At 41.4% G+C, this 19,005-nt stretch overlaps 1 protein-coding gene across 4 annotated transcripts in view; it reads right to left on the reverse strand.

Annotated features, from left to right (window-relative positions):
• ZFHX3 (zinc finger homeobox 3) overlaps positions 1–19,005 on the reverse strand; it is a 255,905-nt gene that overhangs the window by 21,458 nt on the left and 215,442 nt on the right. For all 4 annotated transcript variants that reach the window (XM_029075779.1, XM_029075781.2, XM_007672413.4 and 1 more), the window contains 2 exons: positions 6,716–6,849; positions 6,324–6,524 (listed from right to left, as the gene is read on the reverse strand). In XM_029075779.1, the coding sequence (XP_028931612.1) occupies positions 6,324–6,524; positions 6,716–6,849 (335 nt within the window). The remainder of the gene's footprint in view (positions 1–6,323; positions 6,525–6,715; positions 6,850–19,005) is intronic.

The following is a 19,005-nucleotide window of genomic DNA, read 5'->3' on the forward strand; positions in this document are numbered from 1 at the left end:
GGGCAGGGATTTTCTCTGTTACCAAATTGTACATTCCAAGCGCTTAGTACAGTGCTCTGCACATAGTAAGTGCTCAATAAATACTACTGAATGAATTGGCTACCACTGGTAAGATCAAAGCTACTGTGAATCTCAAAATCAACCAACTGTTGAGAGGACTGGTGACCCTCGAGCATGATCAAAATGAGTTCTAGGGAGGCATGAGGGAGCCGTGCCAGGAAGTCACAATTTCATAAGGCCAGAATGGACTTCGAGATGGTCTAATCAAGCTACCTGCCTTCAGGTTGGTAAGTGACCAGGCCATCTGGGTTAGATGGCAATAAACTCTCAGGTTGGAGCCGTTTGCCGTCTTCAATCTCATATCCTCAAAGAGACCTTCCTCCCATCTCCTCATAGTCACTCTCCTTCTCTCCCCGCCCCAATCTGCCACATCACCACTTTCGTGTCAATTAAGCAATTGGACACTCCCAACCCCATGTAAGGCTGTGTAAATATCTTAATAATCTTGCTTTCTCCTACCTGTATTTATTTTAGTAACTGTCTTCTCTGATAGATTTTAAGCTCCTTGAGGGCAGGGATCTGGTCCACTAGTTCTATTGTATTCTCCCAAATGATCTGCACAAAGTAGCTGCCCAATAAGTACTATTGATTAGTTGACTGTGACCTTGTCATGTCTGGATAATTATTCTTCATCTGTCTTTTGCTGCTTGTCAGATTGCTGAGCACATGACACACACTCTCCTCCTACAAGAACTACATACACTTCGAGTCTGTTTTGAAAGTCACCCTTTAAAGTCTTTTCTGGGTTTTTGGTATTCGCTCCACCCTCAACCCCACAGCACTATGTACACATCTATAAATGATATATTGTGAATCATCTATATTAATTTCTTTCCCCTCCTCTAGACTGTAAGCTCGTCTTGGGCAGGAAACATGTCTACCAAGTCTGTTGTACTGTACTTTCCTAAATGCTTAGTTCAGTGCTCTGAACACAGTAAGTGCTCAATAAATACCACTGATAAACTGATTCTCTTTTCCAGTGATGGTCCTAATCCTTGATGTTTTCAAGAAAGATCATGGAACTCCAATACCTTCCTCCCACCAGAAACACAAAAATGAAGGAACATGAGAAGTTCTAACTACAAAGTTCTCTTTCTCAGACACAATCAATAGCATTTGAGCACTTATTGTGTGCAGGGCACTGTCCTAAGCACTTAGGAGACTACAACACAACAGAGTTGGTAGACACATTCCTTGCCTACCACAAGCTCAAATAATAAAGATGCCAGATTAGAGGGTTCGCTTAAACTATTCTAGCCCATCTGCGGGGGTTGGGGTCGGCGGTAAAGGGGAGGACAATGCCGTTTCTTCCCATTCTCGATTCTGCAAATGGTTAAGTAGGTCTACACACCTTTTCTCTATTTGGAACCGGACACTAATGTTTTGGGCCCCATTACAGTCTTTGCTTAAAAAGCACATTTCTTTAGTCAAGTTTTATCTGTGGTGAAGTTGATAAATATTAACCGAATGTACGGTGTATGTATTATCACTTCTCCAGCTTTACATCAGCAATTCAACATTGAGTGTTGCAGTGACAAACGTATGTTTCACTCACACGGGAGAGCCTGGAGTTTAGGAATATATAGAGAACACAGGATCTGCTTTCTCTGTACCGCCCAAATCTTTGAGGGTTTGCCCCTGCTTTGGATGGCATTTTTGGTCACAGTTTATGGGGATGCCTTCCTGCCTAGAAACAGACAATTTGCTCTTTCACCCTGCTCCAATTTTTTTTTTAAATGGTACTTAAGCGCTTACTAAGTGCCAGGCACTGAACTAAGCAATGGGGTGGATACAAGTTAATCAGTTTGGACACAGTCCCTTGTCCCACGTGGGACTCACAATCTTAACCCCTATTTTACAGATGAGATACCTGAGGTATAGAGAATTGACTTACCCAAGGTCACCCGGCATACAAGCGGCAGAGCCGGAATCAGAACTCAGAACCTTCTGACTTCCAGGTACATGCTCTATCCACTAGCCCATGCTACTTCTCAATATGCATAACAGACACTGCTCCTAAGCGTATAACAGACATGTCGATGCCTTATAACTTGCCTGAGAACAGATCGATCCATTTTCAGCCGCAATATCTGGGAAGTTCCTAGTTTCTACCTAAGCCTAGATGAGTTTGTGTTCCTTTTCAAGCCTACCTGACATTTATACACTATTTAGAAATACCGTAAATCAGATGGCTAAAAACCTACCCAACAATTTGCCCCACGAATGGGTGGGGTTGGCATGCAATATATTGTTCTTGGAGCAGACCGAACAAGACAAAAGAGAGAGAGAGAGGGGAGTGGGACTAGTGTGAATTACACAGAGATTGGCGGGTAGAGGATACACACATCACAGAGAAATGAGAGACGGGAATGAAATGGAGTAAAAAGCTTCATTAGACTTTGAGAGGCAAGCCATGGCAGCATACCAAGGTCACTTCTAATTTAGCCCATCTAATTGGCAAACATGGCTCCAAATGGCTATCATCTCACAAGGCTCAGAATTAATGATGCCCGATTATTTTCATTACCTACATCTGTGATGGAAGAGGGGAGACCAGTGGGCCGCGGGAGGGTGAGCAGATCCACTGGCTCAAGGGTGAGGCTGTTGGCCTGACGGAAGATGGGTAAGCCTACTGAGGTACACCACGCTCAAAGGCAGAGATACTAGAAATGGAAATCATCGGAGAAGCACTAAAAAAGGGAAAGACAAAAGGCGAGGGACAATTCTGGAATGATGTCACTAAGAAGAAACTGAGGCACAACAAAGGAAATGGAAGACAGAATTCAAGTGGGAAGGAAAATTAGGGTAATGACACAGAAGAGGTTTGGGAGAGAGGGCAAGTGAAAGAAAAGGAAAAATGAAGGGGTGAAGAGTGACTTGTGCCTGAAACCAGTTCCCATCTCTCATTTTGGAGACCACATGTCCTGTCAGATGACTCTGGAACAACCTGCACTTTACCCTCATTAAGGATCTACCTGCTGAAGCAGGGTAGGTTCAGGATCACAGTGAAGTGGCTGTGATGCAGAAAGGGGAAGATCAGACCAGTTCATTGTTGAAATGCCACACAAAGCAGGCTCTGCCACATTTATTTAGAAGACCAAAAATAAAATAAACTACCAGGAAATGCTGGCATTGACTAAATGGGGCCAGCATTGCAGAGTGCCTCTTTCAAGATGCTTCTACATTTGAGATTTTGAGTTTGTTGGAACGCGTGCAAATCTGGTTTAAATGAAACCTGAATTGAGATCCAGCTCCTCATCTCTATCTTTCCCTAAATGTTCTCCATATTTGCAAAGGTGTTTTGTTTTTCTTTTAATACACAATTCATAGTGACATCTGCTTCGGGCTTGAGCCACCTTGGACGATGCTAAGTGTGGTGTGGGGTGCTGATCTCTGAGAAGCAGGCCAATACGGTGGACTGTTGCCAGTAGAACATATTCTTCCAGTCCCTTGTTGGTACAAAAAGAAGGGGGACCATGAAAGCCACAGATATGAGATGCAGAGCATAAGCAAGCAGCTGTTCCCATGGCAACAGACATATTAGACACTGCAGGTTCCTGAAAGCTGTCTGATAAGGTATTATTAACTGAAGCCTCCTCAAAACACTCTCCATTTACAACTGAACGGAAAGACATTGTGCAGAAAGTAATATGCTTCCATTTATTGGGGGTGAATTAACTTTTAGTAGGATCAAAACCTTTTTCAACTTTGATTTTGAAGTTTCTGATGAAAAAGGTAAAAATATTTACTGGAATTAACCAAATTAGAAACCAGACCTTGAATCCAAGGTAGGAACTGGCCTTGTTGTTTATATTTTATGTTCGCTTTTATTTTTTCCCCACTGAGGTAAAATGGAGATCTGGTGGGCTCCAAGTAATTTCTGAATAGGGGTTTCCTCCCTATTTCATTACCAGAATAAACAACTTGGCACTGGATCTTTAAATCCACATAAGACATATTTGGAGGCTAAGATCACCTGCGGCCTTTCATTGTGAATTTTCTGCTCTATTTCTGAAGTGAGGATCTATTTCCTGCTTCACCTCTGCAGTAAATCAAAGGTTGACCTTCGGCATAAGGTTAAAATGCCTCATACCAACATAGTATGTTGTACATCTGTAACCATCTATGACCTTAATGGACTCTGTAAAGTTAAACTTTCTAGGCATTACGACTAAACTTAAGAAGCAGGTAAAAAGTGCAGAGATGATGAATTAAAGGTGCATAATCACATAGGCACCTTAGTAGAGGCAGCACTAAAAGAATTTACCAGCTAACTAATGTCACTTCCAGAGTCAGTTACAGAATTCAGAAACCCGCTGGGGACCCTGATCTAAACACTCAGCTTCATTTTTCACTAGGGTAAAGCAGTTGGTCTTCTCCAAAGCCAAGTCCTCTTGTGCAAGAGCCACCACTTCCACTCACCGTTCATTTCATCCAGCCTTTCTTGGAACAGATTGACTTTTTTTACTTTTCTAAAATCTGTTATTTCCCCTGGCATGTTCTACTATTTATAGACATATGGCTGTTTTCATTTATTCTACATATTAATCCGTAAATTCAATTATTTGTTCAGTAAATTTGTTTTGCTGAGCATTAGCCGTGTGGCCCAGTGGAAAGAGCTTGGTTCCTGGGGAGGCAGAGGATCTGGGTTCTAATCCTATTTCTACTACTTTCCTATTTTGTGACCTTAGGTAAGGCACTTAACTTTTCTGTGCCCTACTTTCCTCATCTGTAAAAAGGCGATTCGATATCCGTTCTCCCTTCCTCTTAGACTGTGAGCCCCTTGTGGAACAGGGTCACTGTACCCAGTATGATTACCTGTTAGCTACCTCAGTGCTTGGCACATATGTGCTTAACAAATACGACAATCATTATTATCATTCAGCTGTTTCACTTGACTGTGTGTACTGCAACTTGACTTATTACTGTTCTTACTCCAGCTCTATCTGTCAAAAACATTCGTTCTTTCCCCCTATTTAAACTGTAAGCTCCTTGATGGCGGGGAATATTTGGCCTGTTACTGATGTTCTCTTCCAAAGATTTAGCACAGGGACTCAAACTTAGTGAAGGCTTAATAAATATCACTAGGTGGTCACTATTTTCCAGGGGGTTGGAAAATGCAGGCATTAAGAAGAGGTATTATTCAAGTGGAGAGTCTTGGATTTCTTAGTCATTATTAAAATGAATGGACTGTAAGCTCTGTATGGGCAGGGAATGTGTCTTCCAACTCTCCTGTACGGTACCCTCCCAAACGCTTAGTATGGTGCTCTACACAGAGTAAGCGCTCAATAAATACCACTGATGGATGTGAAAGACATTTCCCATATTCTCCATATTCAAGATATCTTGTTCAATTTGGCTAGAAAAAACTAAGGAACAACTTTCTCACCTAGCTTTCAAATGCTCTAAATAAGATTCCATTGGTCAAATTTCTTTTAAAAGTTTAGTAAAATTTTGATGGTGAAGGTTAATCTAATTAAACACAAATTACACAGTCCCAAAAGAGCAACACAAGTGTCAAAGAATACTCTTTAATTATTTAACTAGACTTTAAGGGTGGAAGAATACCCTTAAATTTTGAGTGTGCTTGTGTGTGTTCGGCATGTAAAAACGCACAAAAAAGTAATGCACGCACGAATCGAGAGATCATAGAGTTAATTTCCTAGAATTACACTCCTTAAAAATAACCTAATGACATGTAACTAGGTATATGATATTCTAATTTCACAAAATAAGACTAACATCACGGTTCAAGTTCTACTTCGTTCAGATGAGATCTGATTCTCTCGGGTGACATTTCCAAATAGAGAGAACCTTTGCCCTATTTTTTTAAAGGCAAGTTGAAAGTGACCGTTCTTAGCTACACTTTTAAAATCTGCCCGTATGCCTATGCCATAGACAAAGCATACATCTGAATTCACAAATCAGCACCTATTCTTTCCACTAGCAAAAAGTTAACAAACTCCTAAAATTCAGGAAGCCCCATGATAAATACCCTCCCCCGGCAAACAGCCTGTCCTCACGTTTTAATAGGAGGAAAAATACTACAGAAGTCCCAAAAATGTGAGTTCTGCATTTGTTGGGCAACAGTACTTTACAGGGCTTCGGCTGGTCTGGGGTGATATCTGAAATACAAACCCCCTGAATTACATCCCATTTGCACTTCCAGTAACTCCAGTTAGCATTACCGGATTCTGGGTCTCTTCTTACTTCTTCAGAATCAACTCTGACCTGTGGGAAATCCTGAGGACCCTCCCACTTACCGTCATAATGAGTTTCTCGACACAGTCTGGTGCCACACTGTGGAGGTGGGTGAGATGCAGCTGCAGATGGATTTTGTTGTTTAGCATATCCTGGCAGAGAGGACAGCGGAGCATAGGCTGCACTGAGTGCTGGGTCATGGCATGCACCCGGAGCCGGTTCACATCTGGGTTACTGTATTTACAGTATGGACACTGATACATCTGCACAAAAGAAACCAAAGAACACACTGAATCCCGAATCCTGTGGTTACCCCAACTTGGTATAATTCTCCCCAAGCCTTCCACGTTTTCAACAGCGGTTCAATAGCTTTTTCAGTTACCAGGAAAATGCATGACAAACCTCTAGATCCTTTAGGTCTATCCAACAGATAAGACTGAGGTTCGTGTCTCACCTGCTCGGATTTGGTCTCCTCAGACGTTTTCGGACGCTTGGAAGCGAGAGGGGACTCAGAGCTGCCTGGAAAAGATATGCGTTTGGAGGTTGCAGGAGATTCAGTCAACTCCTTGTCTGCTTGGCTGGACGATGCTGAAATTAAAAATGAAAGTTGTATTACATCTATACCAGGCCAGCTCTAAAAGAGTTTGCATTGGGTGAAAACCAATATTCATTTATAGAGCAAGATTTTTCTTGAAACACAAAAGTATGATCCAGACAGACTAAAATCTTCAACACATCGGAAAAGAAGTGAGAGTTTCTTCTCAGTCTTAGTTACTGCTTTTGTGACAAGTCTAGGAAAGGAAAGCGAAGAATCGAGATAAAATGCCCTTGTAAAAGATCTTTGTGGCTCAAGATCCAGAAATACGCATTTGGCCAAGGCTACCCACATCAAGATTCCATCCACTGACTCTAGGAGGTCTTCTGTGATTACCTCTAGCATCTCAGCACTATGTCACTGGACCTTAGATGCAAGCCACAGAAGACGGGGGCCCAAGAATTGATCTTCCATAAACACCCATTAGTTTTGCAGTACCAACCTTTGCACTTCGCAAATAGTGAAAATTATATTTGTTATGTCAGGAAGTTGGTCTTAAGAAAATACATTTAGCGTTAATGACCATATCGGAGGTACTCCACTTTAGGATTTGCTTCATCAATATCAAGTCAGGAATAGTTTAGAACGCAGATGAAGAAGAGATCTAAGTATTAGTGAATGGGTCCCATGGATCATTCTGCCTAGTAATCATTAAGGTGAGTGAATCCTGATCCTTTTCAATGAGTTCTATATAACCAATTAGTGGAGAATGGGAAGGAAAGAAAATAATGCTTGCTACTCTGAGAATGACTTAAGATCACTGCTGGAGGTGGAATGGTCGGGGGTAAAAACTGTATTTTATTCAGTTTCTGTTTTTGACCTGATTCAGAATCCACGATGGTTAGGGAGTTTTAATTTTGTCACCACGAGCTTGGTTCAACATATAAGGAAAAGATGTGGCATGTCTGAAACTACAGGACAGCTACCACCCTAATTCTGGAGTCTTGTTTGACACTTAGCAGCTGAAACTTTATAAAGAGAAATATTGTAAGGTGAAAGGTAACTACCCAGGAAATGCCCTACAAAACGATAAGAAACTAGAAGAAAGACTCCTTCTGGGAATCTGCTGAGCTAATCAGAGTTTACCTAATCACAGTCTATATTTAGGTCACAAATTTAGCAAAAGCTAAATTTTTTGATCCTTGGCAAAACTGTTTTCTGGCTCCCTGTCTATTCCACTAGCACATATCTCCGTTTTATGCTTAGCTTTGAGATTTGCTCTGACATGGACACCAAAATGGTGTCATTATCAACATGTACTTTAATAAACAATTTTATAAAAATCAATTTTATTCATTAAAACCATAAGGCTGCAAAATTATTTTGAAAAAAAAATTGCTCAATGCAGGAAATATTCCAGGAAGTTGCTGCTCTTCCCAGAATGCACAACTTGTAACCTTTAACCTCTGTATCTTGGTAACCTGGCCTACATAAGTTTGTAGGACATCTATTATTTAAAAACTACAAGGACAAGCATATTACATTGAGACCATCCCCTCCTCCCCACACACACATTCATAACAGTACTTTAATCTGTCTCGAATCGACTTCAAACCCATTTCGCCCTTAATGGGAGTTATTCATTTTCACTTGAAAGGTAATACATGACGGCTGGGTATTTAATGTGATGGATTGGCTGCTGATTAACTAGGTGCTGTAACATTCTAGACTGGTTCCCCTATGCCCCACTTCCCACCCCCGTCCCCTAATTCAGACCTGGTAGTACAGAACTTTCTGCCTTAGACTTTTTTATGATGGAGTCCAAGTGCCGCTCGGTCCTGCTGGTCTCACCACAGGGAGTCTTTTTTGTTTAGGTTATTGAGAAGGGATTGCTTCTCCAAATGGGCCTTCCAAAAACCACTAAAATATCACACCTGAAAGAAAAGAACACTTCATCTCTGTGGCCAGGCAGTATCCGTATCCTCCACTGTAAATACTGAAAGAAAAAAGACCCGGCTGTATTCTTCGCTACTCGGTTGTACTGTGAATCTCATTTTTTGGAGGAAGCAAAGCAGGGGTGAGTTGGGGTATTACAGAAAGACGCGGGTCATTTGGCGATAGCCAAATTAAGTAGGGGATTGCTGAAAAAGCAGCCCGTTACCTTCAAAGTTCTGCCTTAGCCCACTGATCTGATGCGCAACGTCACTTGCTTTTACAGTGCTGGGACATGGCTCTGGAAACGCTTGTCAGTTTTCTTGCTACCACAGCTGAACAGGCCCTGCCAATTGTGCCACTGACTGATAAAAATGAATGACTGGGCATTAGAGACAAAGCTGAGACCGCCTAACCCATTTTACTTGCTCAGAGTTGAAAAGCCAATCCAGTAACTAACTGGAGCAATAGCTTCCTTGCAGTCCCACTCCTACTAAAGTCCAATCCATCCACCTACTTCATACTCGAACACATAATGAATGGTGACAGGGTTGCAGAGGTGAGAATTTTGGCTCAGAAACCCTGCAGGGAGAGGGGAAACTTTCCCAAACTCTCAAATATGCCTCTGGTTCTAAAGCTTCTTTTGTCGGAGGCAGAGATTCATCAGAACATTTCTGTAAAACTGACCTTTCTCCTTTCTCTCCAGAAACACATAACCACCCTGCTTCAATTAGAAACACTGAATCCTCTTATAACAAAGGCCTTTCTGTTTTTTCTCCTCTGTATTTGATGCAAATACCCAGAAGAGTACACTACAGAAGGCTAGCTACTTACTCAGTAGACCTTGCTCCAAAATTAAAGCCAAGAGTATTTACAGCACCAATACTCTTTCCGGAGGATGATCTCTTTGATAGACCCCAGGGTGACACAAGGGGAGTGGTTCCAGGAGTCGGGTTAAATTCACTTGACACAGTTCCCCACTCACAATGACCTCAGACATTAAAATGTCATCCCCAATCAGAAAAGTGAACATTAATACAGGATGCTCGCGAGTCTGGGCTGCCTCTTCAGATGGAGAAGTAGGAATGGGACTTTATCGGGCACTAAGGTGTGAGTTTGAACCATAGGTTCTAATAAAGTTTAAGATCTACTCATACTTATTTCCTTCTTAGGCAACTTTGGAAAGGATAATTTTTACCATTTTAATACTATCCACCTGAATTACTAATCACATTTTCGGTTAAAAAGGGAATGAGAATTGGAATTTGGGGCTGTTTGATAGTTACTAGATCTCATATTTTTTTCACCATCTATTCAAGCGTTAATGAAGGGAAATATCTTCGAAATGGAAACTGCACTTCTGACTTTATCACATGTCCTTTTTCACGTATTATTAATGAAATGTCAAGAGATGAGGATGAAACCTATGATTGGCTTCTCTCAAAACAAGTTATGTCTTGCTAGAAAAATGTCAAAACACCATAAAGGTTTCCACATTTAATTTTAATATAGCCACGAAGAAATCTGGGTTTGGGTCTTTTGTAGAGTCCACCTAAACTTGATTTCTGAAAATGTGCTACTGTACAAAATATACGGCATTTTTTTGAGTCTAATGGCTTCAGTCTTTGCTTTTGTTTGAAAACTTTATAGCAAAACTGGATACATCTTTTACTGGATGGGACTCCTGGAACTTCAAAAAGGAGATTAAAGTTTTGGCAGGGAGTGATGTGATTTACTGCTCTGCAGAATACATTTTATACCAGACTAACATTTAGGTGAGGAAGAACTATATCCAAAGAGGTACTGGGTCAAACACCTGAAACAAAGCAGGATTGTGTGGTGTGGAATGCTAGGGACACGCTTTCTAAGAAGAGTGGAATTGTTTTGTAACTGCTGATAGGAATTAGGGGTATCCCATAAAATTCACTAACATGGAGATGGAAAGCAAACAACTACTAGTCTTTGCAAATTAATATTAAAGTGGCATCTGAGAAATGGTAATTTCACAAGTAAACAGTGTCTGACTCAACTGATCGAGTTACAAAGGGCTTAAAGAAAAACATAAGTAGGCCAACTCTAATTAATGGTGAAAGATTACTGAAGAACAGAAAGATGTGGCTCCTACAGTCTTCTCTAGTCATTTTATATCATGGGCAATGCCAAGGTCGACCAAGCTCTTCTTGACTGAAGAAGAAATCCAACACTTCTCCAGGACTGCCCTAATTTCCCAGATACTGTTTCAACATTTTGGTGAACACAGAATATAATTTCCTCTAAATTAGAGAAAGGAACAATGAAGCCCTGAGAGGTTAAGTTATTTGCCAGGGTTTACCTAGCAAGATAGTAGAGGAACCAATAGCCTAATTTCTTGGCACTCAGTTAAGTGTGCTATTCTACTCAGACCTTTCGAGTTAGGGCTGAAAATGGAACTTGCTTGAAGATTGGGGGCAATACATCCAATATGAAGAGAGATGTCCACGTGATGGAGATGGTAGTCAAGTCTTTTGGTGCTCAAGGCCCTTTTCTAGTCTTAAAGTAACACTATCTTAGCACAGCTCTGGCCCAGGGCTCTTTCACGGAAGACTGACTCTGACTCTATGGAAGGTTCCTCCTCCTCTTCTATTCCGATTGGGTCATCTTGCAGGGAGTTTTCCATCCTGCTGGGAAGTTCTTCTCCATTTTCTTTTCTATCTGAGAGTGGCAGGTGGAGGTGGTGCTCCCAAAAGTGCTGATACTTTTCCTTTCAGAAGCCCAGAGGTGAGCAGAGCATGCAGTGGGGCCCACAGAGCTGCCTGACATTTGATCTTTGTGGAAAGGCCAAGGCAGCCACTGCTCTCCCCACCCCCCCCACCACTTCTCAACCATCAGCCTCTCTTAGCTAAAGTACCACTGACAGCCTCTCCGTCTAAACTTCCATCTCCCAACCCAGCAACATAATGGAGGAGCCAATTAAATGATTATTAATTCATGCTACTTTCCGTAAGCCAGAGGTTCTCATCTCTCTGTGTTCCGTAAACCAGCTTGCCACCTGCCCCAGAAATTTACAGCGGGGTTTTATCTATCTCCATTGATTTAAACACACACACACACACACACACACACACATCTCACATACACCACACAAAACCAAAATAACCCACACCAAAAACTTTAAGTTCAGTGTTCAAGTTCAGAATAACTCACCCTGGCACTTCCCCCATCTCTTGGTGGCCTAAAACCCCTTTTAATTAGAAGGTGCAATCACGATTTTCTCATTCTGTGGAATTTTTTTTGACTCCCAATCACTGACTCAAAAATGAGCATGTAAAAGCAATATTTTCTGAGACTAATCACCCTATCTCTTCCTCAAAAGTGCTGGTTTTATGGTGGCTTTCTGCTTCCATACTTCATAATTCTTAGAAATGAAGTGTAGCACACTTAAAAGCAAAGCTGCTCTTAGTATCATCACTGTGACACAAAGGAGATCCCAACCTTTGAAAATCCAGGATTGTATTATCTCCCTCCTCTATCACCACCATCCCCGTCATCTACGGTGGAGCAGTGAGAACTGGAAAGTTGATACAAACCCAAGATTAATCCTCCTCTTTTCCTATTTAAAGAATAGCTCCTTAAGGAATTGTTATTAAAATTAACTTTTGTCTTTCAACATTTGCTATATCCCTCAAATAGCTACTATTGAGCTCTTATGCAATGTTCAGAAGAAGAAATGAGGTATTTGGAGGAATAAAAGGCAAAGTAGAATATCAAATAAGAGCTGCTTTTCAAACCATAAGAACAAAATTAGCCTTACCTTTCAATAGCTAAAGCTGTTATAGAGTTCAGCATGCTTCCCTGAACTGAACATGGCTAAAATGATTCCGTGCTAAATGTCATCACAATCATGCTTACAGAATATTCAATGCACATTCTGATGACTATCAATAGTCCTGCTGCTCTTGGGCATTTTCAGAAACTACATAAAATTAAAAATGCAATGATGTCTACAATACAGCCCAAGTTCTATTGGAGCAGGGTCTTTTTTCACAAACACCTAATCTGTACAAGTAATGTTCTAGTATGCAAAAGGAAAAAAAAACCCAAAAAAGATAAAGTCTGTGATAAGAATAGACTGGCAATGCCCAGGTTAGGGCTTATTTAGCAGGGATTCGTAAAAGTAGAGAAGGCAAAGTGAGCACAAACCCTGAGTGGGCCTCATCAAAGACTTCTTTTAGCCATGTCCCTTAAGAAAAGCTTTTAGACACTTCTCTCCCGAGGCCAAAAATCCCCAAAACTGATGAGAGGGAGAGACTAATCTTCTCCATATTACCCTCTTCCCTGAAAAGAGGCTAGTTTTGTTTTTTTTAGTCGTTTCCTGCTTCCATACATATTTCTTAAAAGCAAAATCTATCATTACAATGAGTCCTAGGACTCACTGAGCTTTTAATTTTTTAATTTTTTAAAACAAAACCAAAGCATTATCACTAATGCTATTAAGTACCGAAGAGTTCCCTTACCAAAACCCATTAAAACAGAAGTAGAAAACACACATCATACACGATGGATATTCATTTATATCACCTTGATGCCTCATTCTGGGTCATGAAGATGTTTAAAAAAAAAAAGTAAAACCAAGAAATTTTTCCACAGAAAACTTCCCCTCACGCATATATTTTTAAAGCCTGGATGGGTTTTCTCATAAACATCTAAAGTCATGCGGATCTCCTACAAGGAGCTTTACTTGTCTTTCAGAAAGGGAATGAGTAGGGGCCTAAATAGGTTGATGGGGTCACTTGAAGAGCTCATCTAGGCATGAGAGGGTTTTTTTTCCACACAAGCCACCAGCTTTGCGATGTGGGCAGAAACCATCCCCTCGATGCAGACTACCGGTCTAAAATCCGCCAGCAAGAGGAGGGATTAAAATTAAAGTGACTCTTGACACTTCTGTGGCCCACGCCACTGGATCCATCTTTCATTTGCCAGACACTGGCTGACCCTCTAGGTAAGTTGGGATCGGGAGGGTCTGCTCGCTTTTATTAAATCTGGGAGTGGCTTCGGGAGTTTTCCCGAGCCAAAGGTGAATGAAAAATAAAGACTTTTCCCTGAACTCATATACATGCAAATCCAAAAGAACATTATCTAAAGAAAGCCTTGGAAATCTAAATCCGGCTCCTCACGCCCCCTCCCTTCCTCGCTCTGTCTGAGGCTTAATCCGGGCCAACAGGTTTACTTGCCAGCAGCAGAGTGACTTCCAATAGCCCCATCCTCCTCATCTTTTAATGAGCAACCACTCCCAGCGGGGCCCCTCTGCAGTGAGGGCAAACACCTGTGGTCTCTTCCTTGCTCAAGGAAAGGGTTTTAATCCTCTTGCTGTGGAGTCCCTGATCACAGCCCCAGCCTCCCCGAGTGCTTCCTTGGTTCCAGACCCATTCCTGCCCCTCGGGGATGGAGTCAGCATTTTCACAAGCCTTTCTTGCTCAGTGCAGCACCTGGAAGGAAGAGCTCAGTACTACCACATGATCCTAGCATCTGTGACTGTTATAACATGTAATCACCAGAGAGAAACATGGCCCACGATTAGGCTATTTTCCCAGGAGGTAATAGCAGAGAGCTCTAACTTCTTCACTACATTTCAAACATTCCTTTCCAGCGGTATCCTTGCTGAAAAGAATTGGGATGACTAACGCTGACCAATGGATGAGATGTTTCCTGTTCATCTTTTGGGACAACACGGTTCTAAACCCTACATCACAGGCATCAATCTGTTACACTAATTCCTTGTTGAAATATGCATAAAATTGTCTGACTACACTGATTCTTTTTGATCTCCCAGAAGGCCAACTCACAATTCAATTTCGAGCAGCCTATCTTTTTTTCCCCCATTTTGGTCAGAGTTGTCAATGAACAGCTAAACCTTAACAGCCCAGGATCCACTTCCTATAGCCTAGAATGGCCTGAGTCCAAAAGAATGCATTTGCCAAGTTTCGGGCAGTTGAGTAAGGCCACCACTTGGATGGTCAAAATCTGTTCATTTCCTAAAGAAGCTCCCAAACCTCAAGTTTCCGATTTCCTTCTGCACAACCGATGGCTTAGCGAAGGGACACTCACAATTGGAGGAGTGGGTTGGGGTCGGGGGGGGTGGGGGGTTAGGGGAGTCAGGCCTAAAGGACCATCTCCAAGTGGCAACTGACTCAAATAATGCAAGACCTTCACATCTCATTGAAGCGCGGAGAATGCTGAGAGATAATAATAATACTAATTACGATATTTAACTGCTTACTATGTGCCAAGCACTGTTCTAAGCGCTGGAGTACACATAAAAGGTAATCAGGTTGTCTCACATGGAGCTCACAGTCTTCCATAAAGATGGACAGAATCTGTTGCACCACCTCATGTCTAACTAAATTTTCTTGGATTGTCTGCAGAATACCTCTGAAGTATTCCTCCAAAGGTTTTTTAACGTTGGAAGCAGAAGTCTGAATTAACTTTCTGTTCAAATAGGGACTAAATGCATTTATCACTTTGACCGAGACCTTTCACTATTGCTCTCCCAATTTCCTTAAAGCAGCCACTGGTAAATAACCAGGTCTCCTGACTGAAATAGTATTTAAATGCTGGGAGGCAACATGGTCTAAGAGAAAGAACACGAGCTGAGAACCAGGAGACCCGAGTTCTCATCCCGGTTATGGTAGTGGCCTGCTGTGTGACACTTACACTTTCTGTGCCTTAGTTTGTTCCTCTGAAAAGTACAGCAAATAACCACATAGGGATGTTCTGACGGTCAAGTAAGATAATTGTTGTGATGGTGCTTTGGAAAAAAATAAAAGCCCTAAACAAATTCTAAGTCAGTTTTGAAGGACGAAATGATAGAAATGAAACATGACTATTTTGCTTTGCATATAGATCACCTCCACTATTTAACTGATATTGAGGGCTAGGATATTAAATGGGTCAATTTGAAATTTGAGAATATGATAGGTACTTTTCCTGAGAGATTACTTTTTCATATAACCAATTGAAAAAAAAAATCGTACCGCATTCACATTAGCAATGAAATTTGGTATCAAAATCCACATGATCATTTCCTCCTCCTAATGCAAAAAATCATCCACTGGACTTGTTTACCAATTGTGTGCTAAAATTTCACTGGAGTGCATTCAAACAGCCAAGATGCACCAGAAAAAAAAAAGGGAGGGTGACCGTTTCACATTATTCCCATATAGGTGTGAAAAATAGAGTCCTGAAATGAATTCATTAGGAAAGGTTATGGATGAAGGGATTGGGTGAAAGTAGACATATGGTGTTCCTCTTCAAACACCCAACTGTTCTTAGTTTGGGAAAAAAATCGGACAAAATAATAGAAAGGGGCACATTCACTTAAAACTATAGAATGAGCCACCCCCATCCCACTTCCTATCTTATACTGGCACTGTGTAATGACTAGCCGATGTCCCAGTGTTCCAAAATACCTTTGGGATTGGAATTTTCTCATCGGATCAAGATATTACAGATGACTAAATCCTGAACACTGCCTTCTCCTCCTTCTGGAATCCAAGTCAGTGGATGCTGCTCTTGCTGTTGCCGCTAACGTGTCACAGAAGCCGAATCACAACTGTTCTGGGTAGGGCAGCATGTGACTCTGTCATCGAGAATCCTTTATTTCACTATTCTGACATAGAGGCTAGAAGAATCATTGGAAAGAATTTTGGAAAGCTGTTCTAGGTTCTATTCTATCTTTAGTGTACGTTCTATCTTTAATTCTTTGTAGTCCAGCAATAAAATTATTAGGCTCACAAATGGGCAGTGGTATGGAAATTGCTCTTTGTTGAATTATGTGTTTTATTTAACTCCCAAACCCATTTCTATCCTCTGTGCCTAGAGATATGCCCGAACTATAAATGTATTATTTTTTCTCACCTCTCTTTTATCCTTTCCTATGCTCTATTACAGATTACATGCTCCACATTAAGACCTGAACAAATAGGCAGATTCAGAGAGGCACTCACACACTACATCCTTGCATGAGCCAAAAATCTGCAGCTTGGCCCAGCGCTAGCCTGAAGGCAGAGGAGTCAACAAACATTCCTGAGTTGATTTCTGGGGGGTTTTGGCATGGGTCCAGTTGCCTTATGGGCCCCGTGCTAACTTCTGACTTGGCTACTGTCACTGAACCCGGCTTTGGGCAGTCAGGGCCCAAGGAATGTGAAGCCTTTGGGCTTATCAGGGCAGTGAACACTTAAACATGAACAAGTATCAAAGTGTGCATATTTATAAAATACCCGCCTAGGTACCAAGGGGGCTTTTTGGGAAGGTGAAAAATACAGAATAGATGCCCAGTGTCAATAGCAGGTGAGCAATTGTCTGGTCTAGGAAAAGACAATTAAAATGATTTTTGATTTGAGGCTTAAAAAAATTAAAATGAACCACATAACTCAAGAGCCACTTAGCCTCTGCCTCTAGTCAGCTCTTCTGAGTTGTCTTTGGGACCAATCAGCATCATTTATGGAGCACCTGGGCACAGAGCATTTTATTAAGTGCTTGGAAGAGTAGTATAGAGTCAAAAGACATGATTCCCATCCCCAGTGAATGTACAGTCTATCGGGACAGGTATTACCTTTGTCACCTAGTTCATGTTGCCAGGCTTAGAACAGGAAATGGGAAATTGAAAAAAAAATGGGGTAAAGGAAATATATGGGGCCCCCAAATACCCATAAACATATATGCCCGAACAACGATGGTGTGTATCTGCAGGTGGAGAAGGGTATGTAAGCAAATTGACAGATGAGCAAATATAAGCACATATGTGCATGTTTGGGAGGCTTAGTTCACCAGCCAATCTAAATGTTCTTCTCTGCCAGTCCTTGGCTTACCTGTTATGCTCAAGTTTGCGTAACTGGCAGAAAAATTGGAGGTAACGCCATAGTGAAAGAAAATGCCAAATGATTAAAAACAGCCTGTCAACCTTGACTTTTCACTAGTTGCCCACAAACAGATGAGCACATTTGTGCAACTGTGACTTTGGGAAACACTCAGCAAGTGTTCGCTTAGTTCACTAGTCAAAACAAAATTACCATTCATCATGTATATGTGACGGTGGGCCTGTGCGTGTGTGTGTAAGCATGCATGTACGTATGTATGAAAAAAGACCGGGAGAGTGGGTGGAGATAGATTTCTGTTAGGATGTGCCTGACCTGATTTTTTTTTCAGTGTCAATAATTAGAAAGCTAGTGGGCCTGTAGGAATTATTCATAAACTGCAGGAGCTGTGCTCTATACACTTATGTTAAACATGTCAAATCCGATTGAAATAATGCCTGCCAGCATCATAGCCCATAAACACACTTTTCTGCAACAATTTCCCATATCCTACTACCCCATTAATACCTCCTTTAATAGCAGTATACCGAGGGTTTGAATCAGGGATGCTCCACTGCACTAATCACTCTGTGTGAGGTGAGCATCATGGATTAAAAAAACAAAAATAAAAAAATCCCTTCAGGTCATTCCTCTGGAAATGGAGCTTAAACTATAAGTCTGATTCAAAATTTAAAGAAAAAATCCCAATAAGTATTCAAGGGTTAAGGCTTCAAGAGTCACAAAATGGTTCGGCGTTTGGTTCTTTCTGGTTTTGTTTCTTTATCGCATGGAACATAATAAGAGCTCCCAAATTTTTTTGAGATGTCAGATTAGCTTAACTACATCCATCTTGATGGTCTGGAGTTAAATTTTTTTACCCCTGGTTACTGATGCTAGAGGTGAGTTAATGTTCAATTGGACTTATTTTCTCAGGGTCTGCACTAGGCCTCTGGCAGCCCAGAACATTAATTTAAGCCTGCCATGTTGCTTCTGGGTTTGAATTGAGGCCATCTCCAATTCCAACAGGGGAGGAGGACTACAGAAGCAAAGAAGAAAAAAGAGGGTGGACAGGAGCATTAAAGGAGCACAGTTAACGACGCAAGAGTTCCAGTTCCTTAAATCCCCCGTCCCTCCCAGACGGAACCCAAAACCTCTTATTTCTGGGATCTCGCACAGACGGTTCTTTGCTGACTGGCAGCTCCAAGTGACTTCCACTTCACCCATCCCAAAAACTGGCTCTGAATTGACCCAAGGGATCAATCTCTTTTTCTGATGTCAAAATATTTTGTCTATTGAAAGGGTGAGAAGTTTTCCATCTCAACTAGCAGGGATGAAAAACATCTGGTGGCCAAAATGGCTGTACCTTAGGAAGGCTTGGCCCTCAAAGGTGTTCAAGTCTTGTTTTAACTTAAGGCAATATTTCATTTTGCTTTTAATAGTAGCTTT

The sequence above is a fragment of the Ornithorhynchus anatinus genome, chromosome 11 (genome assembly GCF_004115215.2).
Source record: "Ornithorhynchus anatinus isolate Pmale09 chromosome 11, mOrnAna1.pri.v4, whole genome shotgun sequence".
NCBI classification, from domain to species: domain Eukaryota; kingdom Metazoa; phylum Chordata; class Mammalia; order Monotremata; family Ornithorhynchidae; genus Ornithorhynchus; species Ornithorhynchus anatinus.